General features: G+C 50.3%; 1 protein-coding gene across 1 annotated transcript in view; it reads right to left on the reverse strand.

The window, feature by feature from the left end:
• CACNA1E (calcium voltage-gated channel subunit alpha1 E) overlaps positions 1–14,061 on the reverse strand; it is a 536,064-nt gene that overhangs the window by 308,703 nt on the left and 213,300 nt on the right. The window contains exon 3 of the mRNA XM_082405753.1: positions 2,251–2,517. Coding sequence (XP_082261879.1) covers positions 2,251–2,517 — 267 coding nt within the window. The remainder of the gene's footprint in view (positions 1–2,250; positions 2,518–14,061) is intronic.

Consider the following 14,061-nt stretch of genomic DNA (forward strand, 5'->3'; position numbering starts at 1 on the left):
GTCTCTCCTTTGAGTGTCTTCGGTGCATTCTGGCCGAAGACAAGGAAAGAGCGCAGTGAAACCCACAGTCGCACCTTGCGCCGCTCGCAACTCCTGCTAGAAAAGCGGCGTTTTTGCAGCGGAAGAGAAAACGTGAAAAGCGGCGAACGCGTGGTGTAGGAAACGTGCTTAATTTCCCCGCCCGGGAGCCTGGGCCCGGCCGGAAGTGCCCGAGGTGCTGAACCCCGGGGACGGTGGAGCTCAGGCCGCGGGGCAGTTTCGGTGGCGCTGTCCGAGGTACCAACGCTGGCTGCGGGCACACTCTGCCACCCGCGCGGCGGCTGGGGCGGCTTTGTCTACCGCCGGGAAACGGGAGGGCGCCTGTCTAGGTAAACAGGCCCCCTAAGAGAGGGGCACTGTAAAGCTGCACCTGGTGGGTGGGAAATTTTAGAGAATTGTAGAAGATGGGCGGGCGGGGAAGGGGGTGCCGCTGAGGAAATCTGTAGGGACCTGATTAGAGCAGTGTTCGCAGCCGCAGCACGAAAACACAATGAGAGCTGTCGCTTTGTGCAGCGCACCGGCGGGCGGGACTGCAGGGACCGGACCCTTCCCCCTCCCCAGTCTCCCTCACCCTAGGTAGGTTTAACTCTGGTACTGTTTGGCCCCAGGATCACTCTGTGCGGGTAGGAGAAGGAGGGGAGTGCAGGGAGAAGGAGAGAAGAAGCCCAGCCAGCGGTGGCGGTGGGAGGATTCCAGCAGCAGCAGGAAGGATATCTGCCTAGAGATGCTCCTCCGTTTCTAATGAGGGGTACTGCCTAGAAGCACCACGAGCCAGCCAATCGCCATGCTGCTGAGGCAGGGAACTAGGGAGGAAAGAGGGGAAGGCCAGAGACTAGGGTGGGGGTAGCAGGGAGATGCCCAGGCCCCGAGGGGAGTGAGCCATGAGCCTCGCTGCTACTAGAGACCCAACGTGGCTCCAGCTGTCTCACTGCTGCACACCTGGAGGGTGGGGGTGGGGAGGAGGGAGGATAGGGAAGAAGAGGAGTGGCCTCTTTTGCAGGTGCATCCCTCCCAAGAAATCTCTCTCCACAAGCATCAAAGTCCCATGTCTCCAAGTCTACCCCCATATATAACACCATCCCACGGGCTTGCTCCCTACTCATCCCCCTCACCATCCAGCAACCCCCAATTCGTAGAGACCTTGCCAGATGCCCATATTCTTAGTGAAGAACGAGGCAGTGAGATGCCTAATCAGCAGCCTGCATTTGGTGCACTTCATTAAACCTGCAAAGAACCTCCCTCTATGCCCGTTCACCCTGACACCATTACCATCAGAGATGGCCCCCACCAGCTCTTTGTGGAGAGCAGTTCCTCTGGAACTAGGGAGAGACAGACTGCTTGCACACCTCTGGGCTCAGCTGATGCAGCACCCTGCTGATGAATTCAGGCCCAGCAGATCTGCCTGGATCCTGGGCACTAGGAGAGCACTCAGCTGGTGAAGCATTAAGAGGCAGGAGTACCCAACCCAGGACTAGGGAAAGGATGGGCCCTGATGAGTTGCTCTTTCGTGGCCGAGAAGAGAGCCCGAACGCTGCGTTGTTTGGGCTGTGTCATTAGAGATTGCCTCCCCTGACACACTCATTCACTCCACTTCCAGTGGAACTTAAACTCAGTCCCCAGCAGAGTTAGCTGGGTCCCAAGCCAAACGCCTGCGTTATTTATCCATTTGTCAACTTGTCTACAGGGTTTTGGCTCAGAGCTCTTGAAGCTTCTGAACTGATAAATCCCCTCATGGAGTCTTGACTTTCCTACAAGCAGATAGTGTAGGTGTCTTCCTGGCTGGTGGGTATGGGGGCAAAGGGGATGGCTTAAAGGGAGGGAAACGGGGGGGCTGAGTATGAAAGAAAACCCAGAGATTAGGGGCAACCCATTCTATGCAGCTTGTGAAGGGACTAGGGGGCTGAGAATCGAATAAAGCCCAGCCGCGAAAGGGGCAGACACCACAACACCACGCACCCAGGGATGCTGGAGACTTCCACGTAGGAAATATCAAAAACCAAAAGTCTTACCTTGCAAAACACTAGTGCCCACATCGGTTTCTACAGCACCAAGCTTGCCTCTTAGGTGCACCAAAGTACAGAGTGCACTTCAGCAAAGAGGCAAATCGGCACCAGGAAAGGAATGGGGGTGCAAATTCCATGCTAGGTTTCCCCCCTTACCCGAAGAAATGCAAAGGGGGAGAGGGGAGTGATGGTGGGCAAGAAAGGATATGGCCAATCGATGAGCTTCTTGGCGTATTTCCTGACAATGTTATCTTCTCCGAAGATGAACAGGGATCTGTTGACGGTGAAACAGTTCTGCCGGACGGGAATAGGGTTGTACAAAGCCATAGTCCGCGCCCTCTGCGCTTTCGACTGCTTGTAGGCGGCCGCCGGCCCGGAGGCCGGCACGGGGGTTCCTTGCCGGTTCCTGCTCTGGTCCGAATCTCCATCTCCCGACCCCGGCCTGCCGACCACCGCCTCCCCGAAGCGAGCCATCCTGAAGTTTAAACAGACAGAATACACACAAAGGTGATCGTGGCCGAACACCCGCACACAGCAACAAGCAGAAAGACACACGGAGTCTCAGAGCCGCATCCAGACGGACACGGGGACCACCGCCTCCGGGGAGCCTCGCGAGCTCTGCGGAAAGGCGGCAGCAGCAACCCCGCCGCTCTGAACTGTTGAATCTAAATACAACCTCTGCGAAGCTCCATTCCTCAAGGAGGAAAAAAGGGGGGGAAGAGCTTGGGTGTGCTCAGTTTCTGGAGGCAAGTTTTTTTTTTTTTTTCAAAATGCCAGTGTGTGGTGGCGTTCAGGGACTGGAGAGGAGACGGGTGGAGTAGGCTGTTCTTCAAACATAGCTCCTCTTCTGGCAGACGCACCACCTAGTTCTGGGAGAGAGGCAGGCACCGGCCCGCTAGGTAACAGTTTGGTAATTTATTGGTGGGGGGAGGGGAAAAATGAAAACAAAAGAACTTTTCAAAAAAAAAAAAAAAAAGACAAGGACGAGGTTATGGTGACATGCTTTATAACACCAGCCCCCGCAAGTCCATCTGAGAAATCCCACAGCCAAGACTTGGGTCTTTAAATCTGCCAGCACAGACGCATCCAAAGGTTGAGAGAGAGAAAGGGAGAGAGGGGGGAGAGCGGTATTGAGGTTGCTGCGTAAACCGCAACGCCCAAAATATCAAAATAAGAAGTCGATCCAACCGGAGAGGGACAAATGACTTCAAAGCTCCTGCGCTTGGGAGAGAAGTTGAGCAGCATCCAGAGAGCAGCGAAGCCCGAGTGCCAGCATCCGCCCGGAGCGCTCGCCGCCGCCGCCGCCGCCGCCTCCCCGGATCAGCATGCAACAGCGATCCGCGGCTGCGCCGGGGAGAGGGCGGGAGAGCGGGAGCGAGCGAGCGAGCGGGCGGGCGAGCGAGCACTTGGGCGAGGGAGGAACAGGTTGCAGCCGAGCCCAGCGGTAGCCTGGCACGGGAGTTATCCAAGGACCGGACTTGCTCACTACCAACTCAGTCTTCCTCTTCCACCCTGGCAGCCCCACTCCGAGGAGCAGAGGAGAAGGGAGAGGCCAGGAGGGGGAGAGCGAGCGGAGCGCAGAGGCGCAGCCAGGCGCGCACTGAAGAGCCAGGAGAAGCGGGGGCGGGGCTGGCGAGCAAGGGCGGGGCGGGGATGGAGCCGGAAGGACCCGGCCAACCGCTGCAGGAGGTTCCTGGGACCCGAGGCTGGCTTGGGCTACTGATCGATGTAGCCAGAGGGTAGCGGGTCCCTTCTGCAAAGATCCAGGCAAGAATCGCCTTTCCCCAAGTACTGCAGAGAGGAAACAGGCTGGCTCAGCTGGCGGCGCGGCGGAGTCTCCGCCTGAGAGCCGAGGCCTGGCGGGGGCGCATACGCACGCGCGCACGCTCTCGCGCCTCCCGTCCCCGCCGAGAGGCGCCCGCCGGGGCTGTGCCCCGCGCAGTGACCGGCGCGCCGCCGCCCTAACCGGGAGTCGAAGCCTTTGCGCTCTACGCGCCCTGCGCCGGGGCCGGGTCGCCGCGCCTCCGCACCTCCCAGGCTCCGAGAGCGCTGCCCCAGGGTTTCCGCAGAGAAGGCAGCACCCTCTTCTGCCCAAGTCCCCACTTAGCAGCCTGGAGGTCCCACGAGGGGCGCTAGGACCTCTGGGGGCTCCGCCACTCCGGTGCTGGAGCCAGCTCTGACGGGAGCTTCTGCACCCCGCCCCTCTCCAAACGCGATCTGGGACGACCTCTTGGGTTTGGCTCTAATAGAGCCCTGTATCTCTGGGATACTGAGTTCCGAGGTAGTGAGTTCTAGGCTAAAACTACCTTCTCAATCAGGGGGATCCTCCCACCCCTATCTTTTACCCCCAAGTCCTCTCCACTGACTTCCTCAAACCCACCCCAATAATGAAGAAAAAATAGAATTAGTGTCTGAGCTGCAGAAGCGGGAACGGTGGACTTCACGCCCCAGAGAACGAGTCCCTGGGTTTAGCAACCAAGCCCTTACGCACAGGTGAGTCAGTGGTTTGCACTGAAGATAGGTACCAGCTGCCCCCGTGCTTTGGCCTGAACGCACAGCCCTATCCAAATCCTCCCCACCTGAGCCATGGAAGGGGGCGGGGGACAGAGAAAGGAAACAAAAGACTGACCAGAGGTTGGAAATCATGGGTGAGTGTGGATTCGCGGGTGCGGAAGGCAGTGTCGGTGTGTGAGATTAACTGGTGAGAAGAGAGGTGACATCTGAGTGAGAGGCAGTGTGTGTTCCTCCGTGGATGTGTGTGTGTGCTGGGCAAGGCCATGTGAGCACTGACACGGGTCTGCTGTGTGAGAATGTATGTGAGTGTGTGTCTGTGTGAAGGGAAAGTCTGGTGCTGGAAAACGAAAGGAATGGTTTCAACATGTCCTCCCCCAGCAGGCACTGCTGCCCTTGGGCATGGCGTGTTGACCTTTTGATTCAGGAAGGCCCATTTTAAGCCAAATTACTATTCGAGGTGAGTCAGAGTATTTTGCTTTCCAATTACTGCCTTACTCAGTCCTTCTACCTACCTCAATTGGAGGGTCCTTTTCTGCCTGAACACCTAGTCAGAGTGAAAGGGAAGGCGATACTATGAACCCAAAGTCCCGTCAGCTGTCAGTCATTTAGAACCAGTCACAAGTGGCTGTCTCAGTAGCCCTGTAAACTATACAGGATTAGAAAAGACTTTTGGAAATGATCAAATCCATGCTTTCAGAGGTAGGACCATAACCCATAGCACAAAATTCATTCAAATCATTTGACAAATATTTCTGAGCCCTAGGCACTGTTTTAGGAGCTGAGAGCAAAATCATGAACAAAATAGATGATGATAAAAATAAAGTATACGCTTCTGGGGTTAAATTAGATTGTATAACTTTACTGGCTAGAATGCTGGATGGACCTCATTCTCATGCTGCAACTTCATCCCTCTACTTCGTGTCCTGGCCTTTGCAGGCTAGAGGGTGGCATGCCTGTTAATTCTCAGAGGAAGCAGGGCTCACCAACCTATCACCTCCTGGAAGAAGTTCCTGGAAGATCAGGAACCCTTGGCTTGTGTCTTCAATGTCACCTACTAAGCAGAGATCCAGTACTAATTCCTTTTGCTCTCTCTACAATGTCCTGTGTTCTCTGTTGCTGCTATAATTCTAGGGACCTAGAATTCCCAAGACAAGATATTATTCACGGAAATGTGAGGACCCACTGCAGTTGAGGCTTACCTTCCCACCTTCTCAGGAGGCAGGGATCACAAATGCACATGTTGGGGATGATGTAAAGTGTGCTGGGGAGCGTGAGCACCTCTGTAGGGGAGTTAGAAACTGGAAATTCCTAGAGGGTGGAGCCCAAGAGGACAAAGGCAAACATGATGGCATAAATGGCTTTGGGAATGGACTTGGCCTAAGGACAGTAATGCTGGGAAGGAGGCACGCTCTCATATTCACCTCCACCTGGCTGTCACAGCTCTTGAGCCCTTTGAGATCTGTGAACTTCTTTCCTGCTTTCCGATGCCCCCATTCTGCCAGTCCCCAGAGGGCTACAATTTTAATGGCTGAACAATATCTTATGTGTCTTCAATCATTTTCACTTTATGTAAATCTAACTCCAAACCTCTGAGGTCAGCCTGGCAACACATGTATTACAACCCTGATTTGGTGGACAAATTAGAGTTTCAGAAATGTTAAGTAGTTTGTCCACATCTGATAAGAGGCAGATTTTAGACTTCTAACAGATCTTTCACTTGATGGCTTTTTCCAATACCCAGGCTAATTTCTCAGGGGCAGTGATAGTGTAATCCCAAATTGTTCAACATCAAGAGAAGAAACTCTGCAATCACGCTAAACCTATGGGAATGCTGGGCTTACCATCCTCAAATTGAATCTGATCAGTGGCCAAATGCTCCTGGGACCACGCTGGGAAGATGCTTAACTGGGAACACATCTACTGCCCTCAAGATCCAGGAGGATCCTTAGAAAAAACTTCAGATTAGGTCACTGCCGTAATGCTCTTTGTAAGGGGAACTTGGTGGGCATTCTCCTTCCCATGTCCGTAGTTCCAGAGTCCTCTTAAAGACCCACAAATGGAAATGTAAAAAATCAGCAGTTGGTTATAACTCTGATTGGAAACCGGTTTCCTAAAATCCCTTTCCAGCCCAGGAGGGAGAGCAGCCATATTTTCATGTTGTTAGAGCACCATCTACTGGTCATTTGTGAGCATATCCCTGTGAGCTCAGGTACTTGGCAGCCTAGCACCTCAGGCGCCACACCTCGGAGCCTAGACATTCCTAGACGTGAGCTCTTGTCACCAGCCCTCTACTCCTGTGGTACTTTGTTGAGGCCCAAGCCCCAAAGTTCACCAACAATGCAATCAGCCATCTCACAGTACTTGAAACGTGCAGCCCCACACACTGGGCACATGGGTACAAGGTACACACACACACACACACACACACACACGAGTTAAGACGGTGCAGCCAAAAGGTCTACATGTTTTCCTGCAAGAAATGACCTGCAAACTAGAAACCCAAAAGGATCCAAGGAAGCAAGTGAAAAAACTTTCCTGGAGTATGAATCCCATGCAGACAGTTCAATTTCAAAGCATTAACCCTGCAACTCCTCTACTCCAGGGCACCATTCAAAGTGCAAGCAAGAGAGAAGCTTACTGGTAGGGGTTCCCTCCAGCATCCTCTGGAAAAGGAAGGAAACAAGGTTGCCACGCTCCCCCCAGACCAGGCAGGCCATGGGAGTTTGTACCAAGATGGAGAGATGTGAGTGGCAAAGATGGAGAAGCACTTAGCCTATTTCCCTCATTCATAAAGCTCTTCCCAGATCTGTCAGGTCTTAGTCCATCTTCACAGGAGATTTCAGCCCACCACTGGGGTGTCTGCACACCTTCGCCTCATCTAAAGGTGTGTGCCCTCCCACCAGCCCCACTCCCTCATCTCCCCCTACCTGGCCAGTTCCACTCAGATAGCTTATGCTTAAGTGATCAGGGCCCCTTTTGTTCTATTTTTCCCCTGTTGAGCCTTTCCAAGAAATAGACTCTTATGCAAAGCATTGCTCTAAGGAACATAATGCAGAGAGGATTTGGGATTGGGTTTTAAGAAGAAAAGTTGGCAGGAGACCATGTGCAGATTCATAGCAGAGCAGAGGAGCATTATGGTGATGCAGACATCTTGGGAGTCTGGCAGCTTCCACAATACCTTACAGCCCTGACTTGGGTGAAAACATAACCTCACATCCTTATGTAATGTCTGTCCCTAGAACTGGCATTTCTCAAACCTATGACTGAGAAACCGCACAGCTCCAACCCTCTATCAGCTAACTATAGATGTGCAAAGTTTGCTAAAAAATATTTTTTAAACCATTCATTTACGACAACTCAATATTTCCTGGGTGCCAACCGTGGTAATGTTATCTCACTGCATCTTTGCTGCAGGACTGTTGAGACACATTCTATTACCTGGGGCCCAGAGGTCAGGGACGTGTCCAAGTGCACAGACACAGGAAACAGCAGAGCTGCATCTCCTGGTAATGAGGTCAGGATTCCTTACAATGTGTGACCACTCAACATACTGCATGTCAGGGTGATGTTTTCCTTGCTTAAGAGTCCGGTCACAGGCATGATCTTAGACCTTGGAGAAGTAAGCCATGACCTTGAGCCAGAGAGTCTCCCAGAGGGTTAAATTTCTAAGAATGCCCATCACCTGTCCCACAGGGCTGTTATGAAGATTAAGTTACTTAATACATATCAAGCTCTTAGATCAGTACCTGGCACACAATAAGTGCCACGTAAGTGTTTGTTAACTACGTTTTAGCTGTGACCACGGTACACACAACAAACACCGCACATCTGACAGCTTTCTACTTCTGAAAGCAGACTTCAGAAGTGCGTCCCACGGGTGGCTGTGGTGTGTGCAGGATAGATGGAGGTGGAGAGACGTGTAAGTGCCTGAGACTTAGAAAGACAAGGGAAAAGAGAAAAGAAAGCAAAATATTAGAGACCAGAGTCTGAAGACCCCAAAGGTCTTGATACCTGGGAGAGTCGTGCTTGTTTACTTCTTCGTTAATTCATAAACCCATTGAACAAATAAGCACTAACCCCTTTTAATGTGCCTGGCATCGTTCCCAGGGATTCTGAGTGTCAAGGATAAATTAGACACAGTCACGGCCCCTAAAAGCTTACGGTTTAAAAGAGGAGAAGGGGAAAACGTCCTTATGAAGAACCCTAAGAGGAGGCAGAATGTGGCGGGCACCCTAAGAGAGCACGGGGTGTGGGGTGGAGGAAGAGCCGAGGAGGGAGGCATCCCCTCGGGCTGGGGCTGGAGGCAGCTGGGAAAACAGAAGAATCAGTGGCACCCCCTGAAAGAGACAGCATTGGAGACCTGGAGAAGCGCTGGGGGACACAAGAGCCTGGGCGTGCAGGGGATGAAAGGTAGGGAATTCATTAACCAGTCAGCATCTTTATTTTCTTTCAGTGTATCTAGGATCATAAACGAGTCTAGTATTACCACTTCAATCCTTTGTTTTCCATAAGATGAGGTCACTTTTCGGCCTGGACAAAAGTCAAACTTAAAAGACATTAACCCCTATTGGGAAAGTCATTTTGGAGGTTCCGTGTCTAGCCCCAGACAGCCAAGGATGCCTGCCCCATCCCTGTGCACCTGAGCTCCCACCCTCAGTGTCCAGCCCTGCTGTCCGGCCGAGGCAGAGGACGGCAGGACCACTCCGCAGAGCTCCAGCTCTGACCGACAGGGGTGAGCCGAGGGTGCCTCGCCATCTAAGGGTAAGAACAACTGACGGAAACAAGCCCATTCATCTGCCCCCTTGGCCTCTTGACTTGGAAAGCAAAATACAGCCCACACATTGCAAAGCTTGCTCAGCCTGGGTGGGCTTGGGCTGATGCATTCATTCAGCAGACAGAAAATGGGAGCCTTCCACGTGTCAGGCGTGGCGTCGTGCCGAGGATCGGAGGGCGCTGGGCTGCATCCTGCACTGACTGGCCGCTCCTGACCCACTCACTCCCCACGTTTCACTCTTGAAGAAGATGTCCCACCAGCAGGGAAAAAAGCAGCTCAGAGCCCAAACAGAGCCTAGAGGAGCCCTGCCGGTCCAATGAAGAGAACTCGCACCCACCCCGCCCACCAGGCTTGTCTCTCACAGGACTCCGGGTTGGAATCATCGCAGACTAAGCCACCACCTGCCCATCACCACACCCTTTCTCTCCCACTCTCTCCTCCGCTGAACAGCTGGTTACACCCACCTGGTATAAAATAATCAGAGTGAATAAGGCATTCCCATATGATATGGACTTGAGGCCAGCTTTGAAACGTGCATCCGGGCAGACCGTACTGGTTTCTGCCCCTTCCAACCCCCAGAAATTGCACGAAGACCCCACTGACCTTGTATGGTCCTTGTTTTCCCCTCCTTCTCCTGGACCGTCCCGCAGGGTTTGGCACCACTGACTTCCCCTTCTGCTCAGAGGTCCGCCCCTCAGCATCCCAGTCTCTGCCCCTCCCAGAATAAGAGTAAGAGAAGGACCCACCTCCCTGCCCGGTCCTTCCAAACTCCTCTTATTCCTGTCCCTTTATCGTGGGAGCCCCCATGGGTCTGTCCTCAACCCCTTGACCTTCTCTCTCTGACTTCTCTCCCTCTGGGGTCATGTCCTTACCCACAGTTTCAACTATCCTCTACTTCCACATCTAGCCTCTATCCCTTACCTTTCACCTCATTTCCATAGCCAAATGCACAACTAAGTAATGGGTAACTCTGTACCGACTGGGCTACCCATCATCATCTCAAACTCAATGTATTTGAAAGTGAATTCATCATAATTCCTTCAAAGCAAGCTCCCCCTCCAAAAATGCCACTTTCTACCCAGGTGACATCATTCTCCCTGTCAATCACTTGACTTCAGTGGCTCCTCGCTGCCTAAAACATGGCCAAACTCCTTAGCTTGACAACTCAAGACAATCTGAATTCAACCTACCTTTCCAACACCATCCCCCCGTGTACCAGAGCATTAACATAGTTATAACACGTTGTGCCCATGCCTACCTCAAAACTCTTACTCACAGCACCTGCTTCGGACTGACCCAAGCACATGCTTCCTCTTTTCTGCTTCCCCAACTCCGAGGTATCTCTCAAGGTGTGTGGTTCAGTTCAATTCTGCCTCCGCCATGAAGACTTCCATAACCTCTCCAAGTCAATCTGTGATCTCTACCTCCTATAAACTCACAGAGCTTTCGTATTGCTCATCTGTAGTACCTTGTTTACTCACTGTCATTGTTGCCATGGATATAACTTCAACAGTACATTCCTACTTAAGTCTGCAGTTAGGTATGCCATGTCTCCTCCACTGTGGTATAAGCTTCTCAAGCACGGAAGACATATATTCCCCCTCATTATTACCTAGGTGCCTGCATGATGTTATTCTCATAGCAGGCCTTTACTAAATACACAGTCAACGAATGAATGATTGGGTCTCCTGCAACTCTTTTTGGTGAAAAAGAGCTTTGGCATCAACCAGGTAGCTGGTCCCTGTCTGAGGGGCTGCCCTTCTCCTAACACATTCTGCCACTGACTTTGAGTCTCTGTTCTGTTGTCTGATGTTTCCAGCTAGCCTTTCTGAGTGTTCATCCTCCCCTTAATAAGAAGGGGTGCTTACCTCTCGCGTAGGAGATCAGGTGACTCTAACTCAGAGGGACCTTTTCCAGCACAATTACAGCCTCACCCTCATTTTATCCATCATAAATTACGGGGTTCATTCCCCTATGAGGAATAGCTCCTGCTCTTTAAAAATGTAGTTGAATTAAGGTTTGGGGCGTCAGTTATTAAAAAGAGACATTCAGATCCCTACATAGAGAATATTTTCAGATCCCTTTCCTCAGAAAATAAAACATAGCAGAATAAAATTCTGCTTCAAAAAAAAAATCCACTACAGAATTAATTGGTTCTATCTCTTCTCTCTACAAAAAAGGCGAATGTCACCATCATACACCTCTTTCCCTTATGAAGAATGACATGTGAAAGAGACACACACACTTTTGACTGTATGCAGACACACGCACTAGCTTCTGATCTGATCTCAAGTTCTGCCAGTCACGTGTCCAAACATATACAAGGAATCTTCCTATGCTGTCGAGAGCTTTCAGACAGGCTTACTAATACAGTACATTCAAAGGTGAAGAATTATAAGTTCTTTTGAAGATTTCTAAATATTCCTAATGTGTCATTTAAAATGGGAAAGGTGGAAATGTAATTCTCAATCAAAAGAGAGAATCTGTGAAATAGTCCTCTCTAATACCCTTAACAAGCCAGTCCCTTGGACACACACACATAGACACACTCACTATACAGCCCTTTCCATTAAAAACTTGTTTTTGTTTTGTTTTGTTTTTCACATAATCACCCCATCACTCAATCACATTCTTCAAAGAAATTCTGCCAGATGTAAAGTGGTCACGTATTAATACAATCACCCAAAGCTTCCTATGATGCTATTTTCCCCTTGTTAAAATAATCTCTATTCTCCAATAAGTCATAATTTCATATTAAAAATTCCAGGACTATAAAAAACAAAGAGAAAAAGGGACATGCATCAAGCAAGCAAACAATAATTACAAAGAAAAGTACTAATTAGTGATAATACTAATTGCAATAGGTATTAAATACATATTATGTGCAAGGCACTGTCCTAAGCCCTTTACTTTCCTTATTTCTCAGAATATTTCTATGTGGTAGGTATTATCATAATCTGCATTTTACACATAAGAAAAGAAAAGCTGAAAGAGACTAAATAATTTCACTTAAGGTCAGATAGGTGGTGAACGACATCACAGAAAATCAACCCTAAGTCTGTTTGACTCCAAAATCCATTATCTTCACCACCACACTGTACGGCCTCTCACTGATATCATAAATAGAGATTTGGAGGGGTCACTTACTTTCATGATGATCCTACAATTCCAAGAGGCAAGAAAATGTCCAGACACTACAGCAGGTTCTGATAGACCCCAGAATAAGCGAGTTATGTGTGTGTGAGACAAGACAGACTTATCCCTCAGTCCTGGTTGGGTTTATTGCCCCACCTGCGGAAATGACAGCAGTAGTGCCTGCCATCTGAATCTCAGGAGACTATTGACAGACCAACTGTGAAAACAGACTGTCAAGTGCATTGTATTCCAATCCATGCTGGTACTATTAGCCTGACCTGCCTCAGTTCTGCGTTGCCACGTCCCCAGGCACAAGCCATGCAAGAACTGAGTCCTCCTTCAAAAACTGTTCAAATTCTCCAAAACTTCTCAAAATCCAAAGTGTATATTAGTGTGCACAGTTTACTCATGATGAACATGGTTTTCTATCCCATTTACTTGTTATCCAATGAATGGCCAAATCTACCCCAAATGCCCCAGCCCCTGAGCTCCCTGGTGGGTCACTCTAGGTAGCTGTCTGGAAAAGTTTTCAGCCCAACTCTGGAGGGGTCACTGAGGGAGAGAAGGGAGGAAGGGAGAGGAGATGACACCCAGCAGCAGAGAAGGAGGGTCCACGGCACTGCAGACCCAAATATTAGCCAGTGCTCTGTGTTCAGGAAATCCAAGGCTAGTGCCGTTCCGAGCATTCAGGAAGATGGAACCTGATCACTCAGTTTGACTTGAATTTTTTTTTTCTATGAATACTTCTGCTGCCAACGCGTGCCACTAAAGGATTCAGCACACTTAAATCCTCCTGCCTTTCAACTTGTTGTTTCCCTGCCTACCCTCCAGCAGGTAAGACACCCACAGACTCGCGGTGCTACGGGCTGTAGAATTCACAGGAGTCTATAATGTTCAGGTTATTTTTAAACTTTCAGGCCACTTTCCCTCCCCACGAACCAGCAGGCCTGCCATTTAGAACAGTGTTTAACCCACACCCCACCTACTTTGAAACTTTAGCTTTTTGTGTTAAAAGAAAGGAAGCTATCCTTCACGCTCACGCGTGTGCGCGCACACACACACACACACACACACACACACACACACACACCCCCCTAAAAACTGAAGACAGTCCACAGCTCTCTGGAGTGAAAGACCCAGCTCCCAAAATGCTGCTGAGCTTGTTGAGATGATGTGTGTGCAAATGCTTTGTAAACTTAGAGTCTCACACGGTAGGTGGTGTTACTGTGCTATTTGCAAGGACAGATACCAGGCCAGGCGTTATAGGTGATGCCGAAAGACAGCTCCCTACTTCCAAAAGGGAATTCTACCGGAACAATCAAAGCATTCAAGGCCCTCCATTTACCTAGGGAGCCAGACAGGAGCCGGCTAAGGGGTGTTAGGTTATAATTTTCTTCAAATTAATTGCTTTTTTCTAAAGTGGAAAACATTGGAAGAGAGGGAAAGAAATTCTGAAAACAATTCAACGAAAAGAGAGTGAAGCAGAAAAATGAAAGAAAAAGTTTCAAAGCCCTCACGATACCTACCATTTGTGGAAGGTCTAACTAATAAGCAGCGTGTATGTGTTACCTCATTTGATCTGCATAAGAATCTTCA

This window comes from Balaenoptera borealis (genome assembly GCF_965194805.1).
Source record: "Balaenoptera borealis genome assembly, chromosome: 1".
NCBI lineage: Eukaryota > Metazoa > Chordata > Mammalia > Artiodactyla > Balaenopteridae > Balaenoptera > Balaenoptera borealis.